This window comes from Ceratotherium simum, chromosome 5 (assembly GCF_057802395.1).
Source record: "Ceratotherium simum simum isolate JZ-2026a chromosome 5, ASM5780239v1, whole genome shotgun sequence".
Taxonomy (NCBI): Eukaryota; Metazoa; Chordata; class Mammalia; order Perissodactyla; family Rhinocerotidae; genus Ceratotherium; species Ceratotherium simum.
The window spans coordinates 20,629,481-20,649,508 of NC_141904.1; the positions used below are offsets into that span (position 1 = coordinate 20,629,481).

The following is a 20,028-nucleotide window of genomic DNA, read 5'->3' on the forward strand; positions in this document are numbered from 1 at the left end:
TGTCAATTAGCCAGCCTTCTAAGCTTTCCATTGCTTTTTAATATCCCCCTTGGATTCAGGTTTGTCAAGGGTCGAACCCTGGCTCTAACTCACAGCATGATCTTGGGCAAGTCACTTTACTTCCCAAGGCATTTTCCCACTTGTAAAATGGGAATAATAATCTATCCCTATAAAGACTTTAAAAGATAATATATACGAAAAATCCTAACACAGTCAACCATTGGAGTTACCTAATTCATGATCACTTTTCAAAGGAGACAGAAAACTGGGGTAGGAGAGGTGGGGAAATTTTGGGGCCATTTTATTCCTTAGTATCAAATCTAGCAAAAACTTAAGGGAAGAAGTTACAGGCTAATGACTGTAATGAACTTTGTAAATTATTTCTTGATTTTAATTACCCATGCTATAGCTATCCTCTGTTACCACAGATAATCAAGAAGCATTAGTCAGCATTTGGCATAGTAACATGTCCAGCTAGGGAATGCAGGTTCATGTTTTTCTCCCTCATTAGATAAAAAAATGAAGCAACTTCTTTTTTTTTTTTAATTTCAGTGACAAAATGTTCCCAGCCTTTGGGTTCGGTGCCAGGATACCCCCAGAGTACACGGTGAGTGAGTAGAGATGGGGTCGTCTTTCACTTTGCTGTAGACAAAGGATAACTTGGGTTTCCTTCACAGGAGTCTCACTCTTTGAGCCCTTGATGTAATTATGTAAGCAGGGCCCAAAGAGTCAGAAAAGGTCTTCAGAATTAGCGAGATTATCTCCTTGGAGCCTGTTGTTTGATGAAACCCAATCTCCTGGTATTCTAGATGGGTCTTCTCAGAGGTCTAAAAGAAGAGTTCCATTGTTTAGCTTCTTATAGATATGGTCAGAGGCTGAGAAAACACTCAGAAAGTTGATGTCTGTCTAGTGGCTCAGAACCTATCTATTCAGATCTCCCCTAGAGAAAGATCCTATTGACAAGGCCAAGAGTCAGAGTCCATGACAATGAAATCTACAGACTTCCTCATTCCAAGTCTCTGAGTGCCAGTCTTGTGTGGGAGACACAGAGAAGTTCTAAAGAAAGAATCACTCTGGCTTAGAGAGTTGAGAAGCTGATAGATACCTGTGAATACATTGAAATCCTATTTGGTTTTGATACTGACTTCTCATGACATAAAGAAGGTGAAGACTGTGTATAGAGAGATGTGAGCTGCAGTGAACTGAGGCACTCTACTGTGGTATACCAGATGCCCCTGTAGGACACTCTCCACTGGAAACTCAGTTCCCCCAGGTGGGAGAGCCTTGGAGAGGCAGCCGCGTCCCTGCCCCAGCCTCACCGATGCCTCTGAGCCTGAGCTAAGTGCAAGCAACACTGCCCAGTTGTCCCTTTCTCTTTTACTGTGTCTGAGTTGCAGGGCAGGAGGCAGATGCTGACATTTGCTCCCACCCTGGAGCTGTCAGACAAGGGCCTTCCCCTTCTGTGGCCTTTGTGAAAGAGGGAATCCATCTCCCCGTTGCTGCTGGAGTGAGCAGTGAATGGAGTGGCATGTCCCCCGACCTGTCCTCCTTCTTGTTTGCCTTGTATCCCACACTAGCCTCCCTGCTGGGCATGGCTACAGAATTCTAGAAGCATTTGTTGGAAATAGAGCACATGGGGAGGAAGAATATAGAACAGGAGTTGTCAATTGGTGGCCTGTAGACATCATTCAGGCCACAAAAGAATTATATTTGACACACAAATTTTTTGTAAGAATTAGACAATTTCATATAAAATGCCACATTTCTGGCTTCTCTGGAAAAACTGAAAGGCATGGCAACACTAAGATGAAAAGATTACATGTACAAGAATTAGCCAGAGCTGAAGAGGTGCAGTCCGCTTGAGATGGAGTATCAGTTCCAGAATGTGGGCAGGCGGGCGCCCACCTTCTTCACAGAGCTTCTGAGCCTCGATACTGGAATGCACCTCAACAACCACCAGTCCAAATACCCAGAGTTGCTTGAGTTTCCTCCACCACATCCACACCGGGTAGTCTTCCGGTCTCAGCCTGGCCCAGCAAGGCTGAGGACAAAGGGGTGCAGTATGCATTGTTCCAGGCCTTCCTTTTCTCATCCATGACATCTGCCTGGTCCGCTCCTGGAGTAACTTATCCTTCCTTCTGTTTTCTGAAGTCCTCATGCTCACCTGATCCCCTAGCACCACCCTGCCTGTCAGCTAACTTACACTTCCTGCTGTCCTAACAGGCATTCCTCACATATCCTCACCTCTACTCCCCAAAAGCCATTTAAATACCCCTTTTCCATCTTTTTCTAATTTCCCTTCTGCCCCAGACAGGCACTGATGGTGTCAGCAGCAGGTGCCCCCAGAGAGTTTACAAGGTCACCATCATTTACTTCTTTAGGATAAGATCTCAGAGTTTGCATCAAAACTGAGCCACAAGCACCCCTGTCTTAGTTTGCACTCTCCCGGGAATAGACCTTGAGACAAGAATTTGGATGCAAGTAGATTATTTGAGAGGTGGAGGAAACCCCAATAGAGAGTGGAGAAACGGGAGGAAGTCAACATGGTATACTAACAAGTCAGTTACCGCTATCAGCAGCTGGAGCTCAATCCTGCTGGAACCCTGGGAGACAATGCAGAGCAGACACAGATCCTGAGGGATAAGAGAGCTGGGGTGTTGACACACCGTCTCCTGTCAGCCACTGATTAAAGGCTGCTCCCAAGGGAGATTAATTACTGTCACTTGGGTGGCAAAGCAGACTCTGGAGGCCTGAGAAAAACTTAAATAAATAAAGTAAATAAAGGAGGTAAGATGTTTGGAAGTCAGCTGACTTGCCTGGAAGTGCTAAGGGCAAGTGAATTTGGGCCAGGCACCAACAGCATCAGCTCAGACCTCCCACTAAGAAAAGAGGGGTCTTTTAACACAATGACCTATTTTCTAAACCCTAAGAGAGTCAGTGCTTAGAAATAACCTTTGAATTGAGTCTCTGTAAAATTCCAAATGATCTAATAAAAATGTCCAGATGCTAGAACAGCCCTCTTGTTTTTATCAGATTTTAGAAAGAAATAAATAAACAATATGTTATTTGACCTTGTGCAAAGGTCCTGCCAGGTAGAGGAATTTGTGCTGGACGATTGTAAGGTAGATTATTACTTTATTACTTTTTCAAAAGTAGAGTGGAGTCTATTTTACCTGTATATAAGTGAAAATCCTCGTGCCCTATAGTTCTGCATCTCATGTTAGGATGATTCTTAAATGTCAACAGCTTAGGTAGAGCCTTTATAACCATCACCGTGTTGAGCAAACAGCTTGGGATATTGAGTTATCATTTTTTTTTATCACTGGGTCCAAATAAAACTCAGCCAAATCTAAGCCTCCAGTCTGTGGCCAGTTCTATCTGGAAGCTATTTGGAGTTACATTTTTCTGAAATCTTTTCTGGGATTTTTTTTATATGCTGTATTCTCCCCTCCTGCCAGCATTTATCTGATTCCAGAAAATCTTCCCGTCACCTCAACTCCACAGGGAGCTTAGAATTCACCCTCCATCTCAGATTGATTGTGTAAAGGCTTAAAATGGTTCCTGCTGCTTAACACATAATGAATGTAATGGGCATTTGTTTGCAAACTCTCAACCCCAGTGCCTCCTTACTGGATTCAAGTTGTAATTCTCCTTTCTTCCTTTTTTAAATTTTAATCCTTGTCTAGGTCTCTCATGACTTTGCAATCAACTTTAATGAAGACAACCCAGAATGTGCAGGTAAATCACGACCTAAAAAAGCCAGTGGCTCACAGCTCTTCTGCTTGTATCTTCCCATTTTAGTTTCTCTCCTCTGATGCAGTTTATCGGTTATGATTGTCCACAGCAGAGAGTTAGGCTTTCTGGGTCCAAATTAACCATGCTCCTCCAAAGGCAACAGAGAGCCACAACACAGAGCAGAAAAATAAGAGCCGGAAAAGGCAGAAGAGCTTACAGCAAGAACATTGATGCCAGTTCTGGATTCCTCTGGCCAAAAACACATGGGGGTGTTCACCTGATGGGCAGTGATAAGATACCCCTCTTTCTGCTTTCCACATTTTCTTCAAGTATTTATATCTCACAACTTCCTCTCTGTGAAGGTATAAGGAGAGGGGAAAACAAGGGAAATCATTGGACACTTTCAGCATGTTGGCAAAGGATACTTGTTTGAAGTGACTTCAAACAAGTAGCTTCGTGGTTTTGTCCCAGAAAGAACATTCTCTACGGCTTTGGTCCATGTTTCGTTATTTCCAGCTAGAAGTTCCCCAACACAATTTCAAAAAATAATGATGATTACAACTATGATGATAAATTTTATTCTAGAATTCTTTTTCCTGCTTTCTAAATAACAAATAGAGCCCAGTACATTTGTTGCTATGAAGATCATAAGACATTTTTACAGTGCAGTAGGTAGAAATGTCCGTGTCTCTCTCCTCTTTCTTGTCAAGGAAGAAGGGGGCTGAACCAGGGTGAATTCAGATCCAGTGGGGTGTGTGGAGCATCCAACAGTTTATTTCACAGATTTGGCACTTAATGTCCAAGAAAATGATATCAATATCATTGAGTCTGCATGTAATAACCTGTGAGACCCAATCTCCATTCAGCCATTATTCCCTCTCATGATTCCTCACCCCAAGTTTATTGTGATTCAGACTTCTCTCATCCCTAGCCACTGCCATTCTTGAACTGTAAAAATGGTTTCCCATCAAAGCAGAATGAAATACCCAGTGTTCACCTGTTTCACACTCTTAGAATTCATCTGCCTGATACTTTTGAAAGAGAAATTAAACTTGCTTATCTCAAGTAAAAACTCAAGAATGGAAAAAGATAAGGAGCTTCTGTTCAGCATCACTTGACTTCAAAACCAGGCTGCATAATGATTTGGCATCTGTCTTTAGTATGACAGGCTTTGAGGCAGGAAAAGAGGGTGCAGCACGTTCAGAGGAGTTGGTAGCATGTGTATAGGGGCAGAACAGAACAGAACTTGCTCATCCAAAATACCCAAGAGCTGGTTTGCAATAAATGGTGGGTGTGGAGAACAGTCTCAGCAGGGGCTTGTGTGGATCCCTCTGGCCAAAAACAGGACCAGTGTGCTGTTTCCAGGAGGTAGGAGGATGAGCTGAAACAGGGGAAGGCAAGAGGTAACACAGGCACAGACACCAAGAGGAGCTATTTGAACGAAAATCATTAGTAATGGGACTCTTACCGTGGGATCATGACTATAACATTACATGTCCAGTCAAGACTCATAAAGTGCTGGGAGAAGCTACCTGAGCAGGACTGCTGCTTCCAGCAGAGTCCCACCCTTTACTATTTCTTTGGCTCACATGGTGTCAGGATGGAGGCCCTCCTTTAAATGAGAGGGTGACCAGGATGAACATCAGTCCTCTTTACTACAATCCCCAGAAGGTGATTCTATCAGCGATGTTGCTCATTCTTCACTCACTTGGTGAGCAGCTACCATGTGCCCGACCTGCCTCAAGCCCTTTAAGGTAGTAAGTCATGATTCCTCTTACAAGGCCCTTAACATCTGGAGAGGTGGTCATGAGTACACGTGACTCCTATAGGTGGCCCAGGGTGGTATATCTACAGTAGAGTCAATAAGGTGGTATGGAAACTAGGAGCATTAAAGCTGACCTGCCTAGTCCCTGAGAGCACAGCCCTTATAGCCAGGCAGACCTGGGTTTGTATCCCGAGTCTACAACTCACTTGCTGTGTGACCTGGGGCGGATCATTTAACCTCACTAAGCCTCAGATTCTCCACTTGTAAAAGGGGTGTAACATCTATTTTTTTGTGCTATGAAGATCTACTGAAATCTTATGCGTAAAGTGGGATATTAGGGAAAAGTTTGTGTAAATGGTTGCTTTTGACTTGAGCTTTAAAGATAATGATTCCAGCTGGGGTGTAGGCAGCAACACCAGTGATATGGTATTTTCTTTTTTATCTTAAGAACATAAATGTGATGTTGATAAGGACTATCTGGGGGAATTTAATGCTTTATTTGTGTGTGTGTTCGAGGGCACTATTGAACTGTCGATCTTTACCAATTTCACCTCAGGAATTCAAGGAGTTGTGGAAGCCTATCAGAGCTGCCTTCCGAAGCTCCAACTCTATGGTCCCACCAACATCGCCCCCATCATTCAGAAGGTTGCCAAGTCAGCATCAGAGGAGACTAACACCAAGGAGGCGTCGGTAAGGAGCAGGGCAGCCCTCCTGCTATGGGAGTTTACCTTTCCTTACCTGGATATTGGCCATAGCACCCATCCCTTGCTGACAATAAATTCAAGCATTTCTACCCGTGTGAGTTTGGACAAGTGACTTAGCCTTCCCCTGTCCTCAGTCTCCTCATCTGAAAAATGGAGATAATCATACCCATCTCTGCTGGGTTATTGTGAGGCTTAGAGATGACACATCTCAAATGTCTGCAATATTACTTGAACCCAGGAGACACTCACCAATGGAAGCTACTATATTTGCTGAAGTATAGGTCATACCCACCTTATGTTTCTGGGAAGAAAAAAAAATTGTCCAAAAAGAAGCTTGCTTTCCAATGTACCCATAGTACAGATGAAAGTGAAGCAAAACAGAAGTAAAACAATGGGTGATTCTGCCCCCTGGTGGTCAAGTGCAGCAACACAAAACATCACAGCAAAAATTTGTTTCACGTGCTGTGCGGTTTTCTTAAGAAAATGGGAACTAAGGCTACGAGGCCAAAGTTTGATTTTTTTCCCTAATATTTTTGAGTTAAATACATTACTGTAATAACTTTTCTACGTATCATTCTTAATGATATCAATGTATTTATTTTTTGGCTGGACGGCATTTTTCAGATTTAGTAGAATATTACTGATGTCTACACTTTTCTCTGTAATTTTATCCCGGAATTCAAGATACTGCATTTGCATAAAGAAAGTAATGTACTACTCCCTCATCTTCTCACATCAACTCATCTAACCTACTTGTGCTGTACCCGTGTCCTCAGCCTCCCCTCATGTCAGGATGGATGGTGAACCATTCTCCTATGCAATGTCAACTTCTCTTGTGCCCTGGAGCACATCCCCTCTCCATTATCCAAGGACCTTGATGCGGCACTTATATTCCCTCTCTCTCCTTGTCATCTATTTTTTTCCCTTTCTGCTGAAGATTCAGTCCCATTAGCAAAGAAAACACGCTATAATATCTCCCGTTGAAGTTAAAATCTCTCCCTTGACACCACTTTACCCTTTAGCTACTGTCCCTTATTTTACTTCCCTACAGAGCAAAATTCATTGAAAGAGTTGCCTGTCCTCACTGTCTCCATCTCTCTGCCCGTTGGTTCCTACACTTACTCCAGGCAGACTTTCCTCCCAGCATTCCTCTGAAAACTACACTTGTCAACGTCAGCAGAAGCTCCATCTTGCCAAACCCACAGAGGCCTGGGAGCACATTTGAATCTTCACAGATGCCAGATTTGGGGATAAGATCAATATTTCACTCTATTTTTTAACTTTTTTTTTATTATCAGAACTTCAAACTCAAATTCTTCAAATGATACCTTGCTCAGAAACCCAACATAGATAGAAATCTTAGAAAAACCTTAAATAGATTTTAAGAAAACAGACCATCCTTACTAATCTGGGCTTAGGGATGGGGTCCAAACTTGTCTTTTCCTTTACCTCCTTTATCCCCAAGAGCATCCAAGGCATCCCCAGGGCTCCCTGGAGCACAATTTGAAAACTGAATCATCTCAGCCCCTCTGGGACACCAGGACCTACAGGAGTAAAAAGAGAACACGGCCGACATAGGTCTGGATTCGGGACTGATATAAGCCAGCATATACCACTCCCCAAGGGACACATGCGTCTGCTCTGAAAGGACAGGTCAGGAAATGGTGTAGGAAGCATCCAACCCACATAGCCCCAAATGAATGCCCTCTATGGGACGGAAACACTGATTCTTTTCCCCAGAGCTTTCTTTTGGTCTGGGAACGATGTGTGGTCCAGGGCCCCGTGTTATCGCTGATTGCTAAGGGGTCCAAACTTGAACCTCTTAGACGAGTTGTGCCAGGGAGTCTGTGGCTGTAGGATTTTCTCCTCAATTTTGTGGAGCTCTTCTAGAAAGAAAAAACAAGTCCCCTCCTTATCTAAATAAGACCTCAACTACATTCAAGGACTATAATATTTCATTCATGAGCATTTTCCCAGCCTGACTTTGGAAGCAACTCTTACTGCTAGGTTTATTGGAAATTTCCATCAGGGTTTCGATCTGGCAGTCTGTAGCCTATTAACTTTTGCTAGATTAAACCTGGAAGGATCAGATTTTAAAATCCTGACAATCTCTTCAGACCATAAGAACCCCAAAAGGGTTCTTACCCTTTTTCATTTCGTGGACCCCATTAGCAACTGGTGAAGCCCATGGACCACTTCTCAGAAATGTTTTTAAATGCACAAAAATAAAATGTATATTATAAAATAAACCAATTATACTGAAATGCAATGTGACATAGAAGCATCATAAATATGGTAATAAAATGTTTCTTTATTAACATTAAATTATGAGAACCAGTAACCAGTCTAATAATTCTGTAATTTCTAGGTAGTGTTGTGTGTAAATGATACATTGAGATATTTGTAGCCACAGTGATATAACAGGAAAATATCTGTAATTATTGGTGACTAAGTCACAGTACAGTTAAAACTAATTTCATTTGTTCATTATATTTATAATTGAAAACAGTGACAAATTTCAGTTAGAGGTTAGTGAAAATAAAATATAATTTACCCCAAGTTCACAGACTGCCTGAAATCTTTCAACAGTCCATAGGCCCATGTTAAGAACCCCTGCACTGGATCAAAAGTCAACAAACTACATCCTGAAGCCCATTTTTCAATGGCTTACAAGTTAAGAATAGTTTTACATTTTTAAATGGTTGAAAAAAATCAAAGAATAATATTTCATGGCACATGGAAATTATATGACATTCAAACTTAAGTGTCCATCAATCAAGTTTTATTGGAACACAGCCATGCCCATTCATATTAAGTACGTATTGTCTGTGGCTGTTTCCACACTACATCGGCAGAGTTAGGTCATTGCGACAGAGACCATTATGGCCTGCAAAGTCGAAAATATTTATTATTGTCCCTTTACAGAAAATATTTTTCCAACCCCTGCCCTAGATCATTGCAACTCTAAAGGTTCTTGATGTGGTAGTGTGAATATCAGGTGTTTTTATTCCCGGAGGCATTGAGTAGGTAGGGGAGATCCATCTGCTGGACTATAAAGACCAGATCAGACAGGAGTTGGGGGAGGGAGGAGAATGGAGGAAAAGGATACAATGATTCACTCAAGGGCCCATCTGTTTATGAATCAGAAGCAGTCTCCTTCCAAGTATGGCATCTGTCCTGGCCTTCCAAGGTGCACCCGGGAAGGTTAATTTATGATTCTGGTGTATTCTATGCCCCTCCCCTCTATCCCCAAACCACCAAGGTTGCCTCCTTCTGCCCCTTCTCTCTGCACCTCCCTAGGTCCTCCATCACTTCATCCTACGGAAAACCTCTTCCAAGCTCCCAGGCCACCTTCTTTGTGAACATGTAAGACTCAAAAAGCAAAGACATGGATGAAAATTTTCAACTGGAATGAATTTGCAGATTGGGTGATCAGCTAGAACTAGGGGTGGGTAGTTAGTTACGGACATGGAACAGAATGGATCTTTACAATAAACTGTATGGAACGCGTTCCGAGCATGTGGTTGTCTTCATCATAGTGTAGTTTCAGTTCTCTCCAGTTGTATTTTTGACTGAGTTGTTTTGTTTAAAAGCATTTTATTCAAACTTACAGAGAAAAGTGGGAACTGTTTAGCACTGCCATTGTGTATGCAGCCTTTTAAGTATGATTCTCAAAACCAGATGTTTTCAAAATGTGTCTCTTCTGTCTAGCCTTTCTCTTCTGAAAGATGGCAACTTGGAATGTTTTAATTGTCCTACTGTAGATGTTGGGTATATGGCAGATATTATATCAGAAATTCTTTTGAGTTTGGCATGAGTGGCATCTCAGTGACCTGCTTCCCTCCCCTGTCACCAGTAGAGGCTGTCATGATGCCGCTCACCACTAACAGGAGTGCTGATCTCCGAGGAGCCTTCCTTCTTCACACCCCAAAGCACTTTCCAAGCCCTCCCTGTGCTGATGGGTGCAGAGCCTTTTCTCCAGTCTCCATCTCAGATGAGCCACCTTCCAGCCTCTCCAGGTGGAGAGGGGCCGGCAAGGCTGCAGGTTGGGGGCCAAGACTTAGAGCAGGAAGCCATGGAGCTCAGCAGCCTTCTGCCCAGGTGCTTGGAGAAGGGTGGCCACCTCTGAGCACACCCAAACTAGGCCTTGGCACATGGCCTTCAATTGGAGAGAGCAACCCTCGCCCTCTCTAGCAGGGCTTTAGACTAGTGCCGTCCACTAGAAATATAATGCAAGTCGTGTATGCAATTTTAAATTCTTTAGTAGCTGCATTAAAATAAGTTAGAAGAAACAGGGAAATTAATTTTAATAATATATTTTATTTAACCAAATATTACCAAAATATCCTCATTTTAACATGTACTCCATATAAAAAATTACTAATATAATATTTTACCTTTTTTTGGTACTAAATCTTCAAAATCTGGTATATATTTTACACTTATAGCATCTTAATTTGGATGCTAAGTTAAGATCCTGATACTTGATCTTTATTTGGATTTTATAAATTGATAGCTGAGAAAGTAGATTCACGTACTTGAGTTGTTCCGAACATACTTAAAAGGTTTCCAGTAACTGAGTTGGGTATCTATTTTTAAAGTTAAATTCATTAAAATGAAATAAAATAAAAATTCCGTTCCTCCATTGCTCTAGCTGCATTTCAAGGGCTCAGTAGTCACGTGGAGCTATTGTGTGGGGCAGTGCAGCTTTAGACTCTTCAACATCTCCAAGCTGAAGAAGACCGTATAGTCCCGCTTCATTTGAGATAGGAAGAGGCTGAGACCCAGAGGAGTTAAGGGATTTCCCCAGGATCTCAGAGAAGGAGGCTTTGAAGCCAGCCCTCTTGACTCCTCTCTGCTGCTCTTTCTGCCACACTGTGCTTTGTAATCGTCACTAAGGTGGTTATTGGAATTAACCTACAATTGCTGTGCCTGCCTTTAAGCTCCATTCATCATAACCTGAAGTCTTTAGGGCAGGGCTGTCTGCACAGGCACTCAAAAAATGTCTGTGTTCAGCATGCACTGAAACCACCCCAGGTGCGTAACTGGTATTGTCCTTGTCTCCCCCATCTCTCTGTCCCCATTGTCACCTGACACCTGATTGACCGATCACAGCAATACTTCATCCTGCTGATCCTGACCGACGGCGTCATCACAGACATGGCTGACACCCGGGAGGCTATTGTCCACGCCTCCCACCTGCCCATGTCGGTCATCATCGTGGGAGTGGGCAACGCTGACTTCAGTGACATGCAGATGCTGGACGGTGACGATGGAATTCTGAGGTCGCCCAAGGGAGAGCCTGTCCTTCGGGACATCGTCCAGTTCGTACCCTTCAGGAACTTCAAACACGTACGCATATCTTGGGGGCTTCCCATGGGAGAACAGAATCAAAGCAAGCTCACTCCCACATTTTTCGACCAATGTTTGTAGTGAAACAATGCCTCCTATCCCTCCCTCGGCCAGGCCATCTCCCACACAAGGATATGTAGATCTAGACTCTTGGAGAAAGAAGTGTAACTTGAGTTGTAGATAAGGAGTCATGCTAACTATGGTAGCCAACATTTCACTGACGCTCACCCTCATCCATATAGTTCAGGATCTCTAGTGCCCCCAGCGCTGTCACGTACAGTTGGGCAGGCTGTTCCCTGCCCAAGGGTGTATGGCTGAAGATGCAAGGAAAACCCAAAATTCAGCCTGGGTTCTGCTTGTCAAGCCATGTCCCCTGGCAGAGCCTGGGTTTGCTTTGGCAAAGTATGTTTTCAAAGTGATAGAAACCTAAATCTTCTATAATACATAGTAAGAAGCATCAAAGATTTATCTAACTCATTAATGAGGGAACCAGCAGGATGACAAAGCTAGTTCAAAGAAGGATATAAAACAGTCAATTATGGTCAGTGGGGAAAAGTGCTGGAATAAGTTTGCTGAGGCAGATTCAAAACTCATTAATGACCAAAAGGGTTGGGAAAAGACCAATCTTTGGATTACCTTCTCTACTGGACCGAAGTCTTATCAGTGTTCTGCAATATCTAGCTTTACAGTTGTGGGCTCTAATCAGTAATAAATAATAAGTCAAGCAGCGTTACATTCCCCCGATGACCTTAGAGCAGGCCCATTAGACAGTGCTCTAGTGTGACACCGAGACAGTGCTCAATAACAATTTTTCCTCGTTTCCAAATTTTGGATAATTATTAACTCCCCAGAAGAAGGGGCACCTTTAAAATTTCCACAAACCCTGCACCTATGAGGCTGCAATTGCCCAGAGGGACACCTTCTCTGATTCATACAAAGGCTCCCTCTGGGCTGCTGGTGGCCCTGAAGAACCCTTCAGAGCCTCCCCCAGCTGGGTCTGGGAGTCCATGGGGGTCCCAGGGGTTGTCAGAGACAGTCCTCTCTGTTCTTCTGTTCTGTGCCCCTTGTGAAAGCCGCCCGAGAGCAGAGCATCCCTGGCACCTGCCACCCAGTGAGGCCTCGCCCTCCACACTGCTGGTGGTGCCAGCAGACCTGCTCCCAGTGGCTGGTGTCTGAGCTTCAGCTGCCCCAGCGGGAGAGATCTCTAGAATCATCAGTGCCCTGAAGCTGCCCGGCAGTCCCCTTGAAAATGACAAGAATCCCCTCCTTTCTGTGCTGCAGAGACCCCTCTGTCACCTGAACCATTGATGCAGTGAACTCTGTGTCCCCACATCTCCAGGATCCCTACTGGAAACATCTTCTTTACCTTCTACTGCAGCCACTGCGTCCTCATGCTGCAGTCGGTTTTTTAGAGTCAGAGAGAGGAAGGGACAGGCACTACGCCGTCCTCTCTGAGCTCTCCCTCCTGATGCTTTTTTGGAAAAGTCTTTCTCCTCCAGCCAAAAACCCTCATTCAAATGAACCCCTGGCACTCTTCCAGCTAGTTTATCGGATAGGTCCAGGCACATGTGAATCCCCATTGGGGCTCACACTGGAACCCCAGCTACGCTGGGTAGGGTGAGGAGAGAGAGTAGAAGGATGGCTGGATAGTTGTTTGTTATAGACAAGTCCCAGTGTCAGTGTCAGAGGCTTGGGCATATGCTTTTCATCAATTGCTGTTGTTTCTGCCACCTTCTTGGGACGTTCTTTAAAGTGAGCATTCAGGTAAATCACGAGCCCAGCAGCCCCTGCTGAACCCTAGATCTCATGACTGCCAGGACTGCCCAGGGAGCTCACTGCACACCCAGGGCTCCTGGAAAGACGAGGTATTGGTTATAACCATCCTGCCACACTATTACGATTCTCCTTTTAAGGAGGGCTGCAGTGCAAGTAGAATCGTTAAAGAAGCCTGAAATCAATCTCTGGCTACCGAGTGGAGTGCAGAGGGAGTCTCCAAGTAGCAGAAGCACAGGGGCAGAGAGTGTGGGTGGGGGGCAACTTGCTACCATAGCCCGCCTTCTACTTGCCCGAGCTGGAGGTTTCCGAATGAAACCACTCATTAAATGAAGGCAGCTCACCAAGCCCTCATTGTCTGCATATGGGCGGCAAGGAGTGGAGTCAAAAAGAAGTAGACTCCTCTGCAAGGAGGGGTGTGCCAGGGCAGGCCAAATTTGCTGCAAGTGTGTTCAGCAATGAAGCTCCTGACTTGCATGATGCTCAATGTAGGGAGAAGGGTGTTTTCCAGATCTCGATGTCCTGCCCCATTTTGTCAGCCAGACAGAAGTAGCCGCATCTCCGACCACCTCCCATAACTTTGCCTGAGTGAAGAGGGGTCAAGAGGTGACTCCCTAGGAGATTCATGCACTTCCCCAAACCACCCTCTCCCTGCGCCCCTACACACACACACACACACACATCTGTGTGCTAAACCAATGCCACCAAGCCACACAAGGATCTAGCCTCCTCCTCTTCCTCAAACACTCATGGAGTGCCTGCTGTGTGCAAGCCATGTACTTGCACTGGGACCACAGTGAGATAATACAGCAATGGGTCCAGGTCAAGGAATTTACTGGAGAATTGCATGGTTGGGACATAGAACAATCCCATGCTAAGCAACCCGTGGGTAGCTGAGAAGGGCTAAAATGTTGCTACAAGACTTCAGGGCAGAGAAGTAGCCATGAGGAAAACCTTACAGCTTGAGCTGGGTATACAAGGCCAGAGCTTGGGGAGTGGGGAGGTGAGGGGGCCTCGGCAACAAGGGCGGTGGCCTGAGCAGGGCAAGGAAGTGGGGCCCCACACACTGTCTCTCGGCTACACAGAGCCTCCAGCTACTCCGCGATGACTAAAGCAAACGCCAGCAGCATATCACCCACCTTATCTTTGCGGATTTCAAATTAGATTTTGAAAACCATTTCATTATCCAAACTAATCTACTCTGGATTCAATAAGCCATAAATAAAATGGAAGGTGAGTAGCTGATATCATTTCATATAAGCCAGTAACCCATGAATTGCCTCTTTTTCTGCTCTGCGTGATAACTTGGAGCTTTGAAGTAGACAGGACACAGGCTCTGAGCTCTGTGGCTCTGGGCGAGTGATTTAACCTCTCTGGGCCACAGACTCCTATCTGTAAAATAAGGCAAATGACACACACACTGGAAGATTTAAGGTGGTGTCTATATAAAGCTTAGCACAGCACCAGGTGTGTGTAGGAGGTTAATAAATACAGCTGTTATAACAGCTGCTTTCATATTTTTGGCCTTTTCCCAACCAACTCACGCCCCTCAAGCCCTGTTTGCTCACCAGAGCCACCAGCACAGATATGCCAAGTGGTGGGAGGATGGCTTAGGAGCTGTGCTGTCCGATATAGTAGCACATAGCCACATGTGGCGATTTACGTTTAACCTCACTAAAATTCAATCCAATTAAAAATGCAGTTTTTCAGTCACACTAGCCACGTTTCAAGGGTTCAATAACTGCATGTGTCTAGTGACCACCATATTGGTCAGTGTAGACATAGAATATTTCCGTCTCCGCAGCAAGTTCTATTTGACAGCACTGGTTAGGAAAATTTTTGTCTTCAAATAACAGCAAATCCCTCTTACAGTGGAGTCCACGAGTGGTTCTTAATCAAGGGTGGCTTCCCCCCCAGGGGACATTTGGCAATGTCTGGAGATAATTTTGATGGTGACAGTTGTGGAATACTATTCATATCTAGCAGGTAGAGGCTAGGGATGCTGGTAAACATCCCACAATACAAGGACAGTTCCCCATACAAAGAATTCTCTGGCCCAAAATAGCAATAGTGCCAAAGTTGAGAAAGTCTGGATTATATATGTGCAAATATATTTTTCTCATGTAGCTAGAAGTTAGGGGCTGGTGGCTGCTGACATTTGTTTTTTCAGTGATTCAATAGTGTCAGGGCCAGCACCTGGTGATTCCCTTTGCTATTCCCTCATAATGATAAAGTGGTTGCCATAGCTCCAGGAATCACATTCTAGTTCAAGGAAAAAAGAGAGAGGAAAGGGAAACAGAGCCAACCATGTCTATCCCCTTTAACCAGGAAAGAAAAGCTTTCCAAGAAACATCTCCCAGGAAACTTCCAGTTGTGCTTCAAAGGATGAAATTGGGTCACATGGCCGTCCCTAGATGCAAGAGAGGCTGGGAAATCAAGTCTTTGGCCTTCTAACTTTTATGTGGGAGATGGCCAGAGAGAAAAGCATGGGAATGACTTTTGTATCTACCCCAGTGTACACATGGCCCATGATCTAACGCACAACCCTGAGCAGTTATTTATAAAATAAAAGATCATTCATGGATGCCGAATGTCCAACATGCTATGGCATCTTCAGTGTTTTCAGATTGCTTTTAAGATACGTGTCCCTTGTTTCGAGCCTCCTAAACACTCTGTGAGATAGAATGAATTCTTATTCTTTCCTATTTTGTCTCTGAGAACACTGGGGCTTAACAAAGCTGAATGGCTGAGTGACAAGCCACATAGGAAGGAAAGATCTAGAAACCAGGTCCTCCGGCATTTAGGTCAGCCCTTTTTGCTCCAGGTCTTTCCTGAGGAATCCCAAACACGTGTTAACTGGTCACTCTGCTTCAAGTTTTCAACCTCTCCAGTAATTGTTAACAGCGAGGCTCGGGCAGCTTTACTCGCCCAGGGGTTGGGCAGTTAGTACCGAACGCCAGAAGTCAAACCCAGCTCTTCGTGACTCCAGGGACCAGGCAGGATATCAACCTCCACCTTCTCCTGCCCCAAATCATAAAGGAGGGCTGTAATGCAGGTAGAATAAAGGCTGCATGAATTAGAGTGGCATTCAAGACCCTCTATCACCCGCCTCAAGCTGATTGCCGATTAGATTCTCCACCAATTCGGCATGCTCAACACCCACACACACACTCACTCACACACACACACACTCTTCCTTCAGCCCCATCAGATGACTCACTGACCCTAGAATGATCAAATGCCAGTCCCCTCCTTCTCTACATTTTAAAACATGCCCAACTGAAATGCCACCTCCTCTTGGAAGCCTGCTGTGATTCCTCCAAGCTGATTTAGTCTCTTTATTTTCTGTACTCTGGTCACAGTGCTTGTGACTCTCTAGAGCAGTGCTCCTCAAATTTCAATATGCATAGAAATCACCAGGGTGTCAAGTTAAAATGCACATTCTGATTGAGCAGCTCTGGGATGGGTGTAACGTTCTACATTTCTAATAAGCCCCCATGTGATGGTCTGTAGCATGTACCATGTTCTACCTCACAGTAGGGTGAATTTTGGTCACACCAGGCTCCCCTCACGTGATTGTAACTTCCATAATGGCAAGAACCTTAGACCCCGGGAACCCTAGCAGAGTGCCTGGAACATAATTAACATGGTGTCTGGCATCGAATGCAAATCAGAGACAAAGCTGCAGAATTCATTCTGCCATCCAACTTTCACCCATCTTCACATGTGAATCTTTTTGTATCTTGAGACAGGCATGAAAAAATATAATTATGAAATTAAAGTTTCATTTTCCAACGATCTGACAACTCCTGCTTGGAGTAGACAAATATTGAATGAATGAATGAACGAATGAGAGAGACTAGCTGCTCAGAGTGGGACTCAAGTCTTTTAGGCTGCTTCTGGATCTGATTCCTTTGGCCAGGTGCCAAAATCATGGTAATTTCTTCTTCCCTGCAGGCATCTCCAGCTGCCCTGGCAAAGAGCGTGTTGGCTGAAGTTCCAAACCAAGTCGTGGACTATTACAATGGCAAAGGGATTAAGCCAAAATGTTCATCAGAAATGTATGAGTCTTCCCGGACACTAGCACCGTGAACTCCACGCACTTTTACAGAGTTCTGAAATACTATTCCTGCTAATATTTAATACTTCTACTACTCCTGTACTTAAAAAACACACGCACATACACATTCAAAAATAGCACGTTTTGGTGATTTTTAACTAACCGACAGTTTTTTTTTGCATGTGTAGCCCTGAGGCCTGGATCTATTAAGCCCGCATATTGTTAAAGACTTTTTACAAAGAAACACAGATAATGATAACTTATTCTTTACAGCATGTCGCCTTGAAATAAAATGGTATCTGTATCTGTTTTTTATACAGGTTTGTTGAAATTTTGCTAAATTTCTTATTATCTTTACACTGTAAAGCATTTTGAAACATTTATTGAATGTTGATAGCCAAAACATATTTGGTTTTATCTGCTACAGGATGAGAGACTTTTCAAAATGGCAGATGCATGGACTGTATTTTGCATGTTTAAAATAAAAAAAAACAACAACACACTGTTTTTGCAGTTGTTATCTCTAGTTCCTCCCTGCTGGGAATGGTCTCTCTGATGAAGAGGTTTGTCACCTAGAGGTAGTCTTCAAGTGGGTCTGGGGCACCGAGCCCAGTATCTCTAGATTTTACTGTGCACGCAAACCACATGAGGAGCTTGTTAAAATTCAGACTGTGATGCAATAGGTCTGCGTGGGCCCACGATTCTGCAGCTCTAACAAGCTGCCAGGTGGGGCCAGTGCAGTCCTCAGGCCACACTAAGAGCACCGAGCTTCTAGACTTCAGGGTGTGAGTGTAGAGACCACCCGAGGCAGGGCCGCACCTAGTCTGCTTGAGAATGGCGCCTCTTCCCTGCCAGTAGCACAAGCTCCTGCCGGTCTCCGAGGTGGGAGTAGAAAGTAATGAGACTGATTCCAGAAGCTGCACACCCCCATCAGTCTCACTGCTTTATAGTCACACCTCCTCCTTAAACAGACTAGGGAGAGCTCCTGGGCCGGCCCCTGCCCTCTATAAGGAGGCGCCACACACACCAGTGCGTGGATGGTTCCGTGTTGATTCAGTGGAACCACCACAATGGAAACTTGTCCATGGCAAATGGCCGGGCAGTATGGCTCCCCAGAAATGAGGCCCACCAAGCTGACCTTTAAGCTTAGTGTAGGGCTTCTTTTTGCCTTTTTTACCACTCCTGAGAGCAAACTCGACGAGCAGAAATGCCTGGAATCATTGTCTTGAGTGGAGGTGTTTTGTTTCAACCTAAACTGGCCAGTCTTGAAGCAAAAGAATGCCTGTTTCCTGTATAATCTTCTTGCAGAGAAATGGACAAGTGTTTTGCAGGCATAAAAAGCACAAGGCGGAATTTATTTTTGATCAGAAAGATGGGGAAGTAAATCACAAGGCAAAATAGAACTGTTTGTTGTTTATTTGTTGAGGGGGGAAATGTTAACAAGCAACTCAAATGCCTTGTATGATTTCCAGTGTTATAATTATAGATCCTAACCTTGCAAATACATGTCAGCCAAATGCACAACATTTTGGGAATGATGGTAAAAATGTATGACTGAAAAAAATCATAAATATTTAAACTGTATTGTTTTATGAATAAATTGGGTACTTACAGAATTTTCTATGAGTTATAGTCTTGTGTCTCTTTTCAAGGCAATTTCCAAGCAGTGATTTATTTCATGCAGATGACATGGCCTTAGATTAGGAATAGTTCTTTCACAGTCCCATAAAAATATATGGATCATTGTTTTTAACAAACAAGGGATTAAAATATTTAGGCCCAATCCTACAGAAATATCCAGTGGTTGTTTCTAACCCCAAACCAGGACCTGATTTTCCGTGTCTACGTGCCTGGAACGTAGAAGCACTCAACAGAGGTTTAACAAATAAAGAGATGACTGATCTAATGAATGAATTAATGCATGCATGAATGAATGGACTTGTTAATGTGTCTCATGATCAATCTCAAGTTGTAGCTCTAACAGGTGGGGTAAGTGACTGGGGCTGTCATTCTCAAGTATCTGTTGGGATCTACTACATTCATGCCATGATCCCTGGGATCTGTGAGACACAGTGATGAGGACAGAGTCTAATTTGCCTGGCGGAACCTTAAGGCAGTTTACTTCCCTTTTCATACCCAGACTCAAGACCAGCTCAAAAGAATAATGAAAATAATAGCTAACAGTTACTGAGGGCTTACTGTGTGCCAGCCACTGTTCTAAGTGCTTATCTCATACTATCTCATTTAATTCTCCCAACAGCCCCATAAGGTAGGCAGTATTATTAGTCTCATCTTGCAGAAAAGGCAACTGAGACACTGAGAGGCTGGGTAACTAACCTAAGGTCATACAGCTATCAAAAGGCATAACCAGGATTTGAACACAGACATTCTGGCTCCTGAGCCCAAACTCATTATATAATCCCCATTTCAGTTACCTTTCTGGCACTATGGCCATCCACTTGCCATACAAAGCAACAGATTATTAAGAGATTTGAGAAAATGAGCCTTAATATATGACCCTTACTTCCATTTCAGAAATTTATGTCTCATTTGGTGATCTCAGCCTCTTGTTGTAGGTTCTTAGCAACTTGAAGAGTCTCAGAATACAACCAGGTCTCCCCAACTTCTTGCCACCAAGG

The 20,028-nt window shown here is 44.0% G+C and overlaps 1 protein-coding gene across 1 annotated transcript in view; it reads left to right on the top strand.

The window, feature by feature from the left end:
- CPNE4 (copine 4) overlaps positions 1–18,989 on the top strand; it is a 467,697-nt gene extending 448,708 nt beyond the window's left edge. The window contains exons 12-16 of the mRNA XM_087430567.1: positions 553–607; positions 3,687–3,738; positions 6,057–6,190; positions 11,320–11,556; positions 17,287–18,989. Of these exons, the coding sequence (XP_087286693.1) occupies positions 553–607; positions 3,687–3,738; positions 6,057–6,190; positions 11,320–11,556; positions 17,287–17,421 (613 nt within the window). The 3' untranslated portion in view covers positions 17,422–18,989. The remainder of the gene's footprint in view (positions 1–552; positions 608–3,686; positions 3,739–6,056; positions 6,191–11,319; positions 11,557–17,286) is intronic.
- The last annotated feature ends 1,039 nt before the right edge of the window (positions 18,990–20,028 follow it).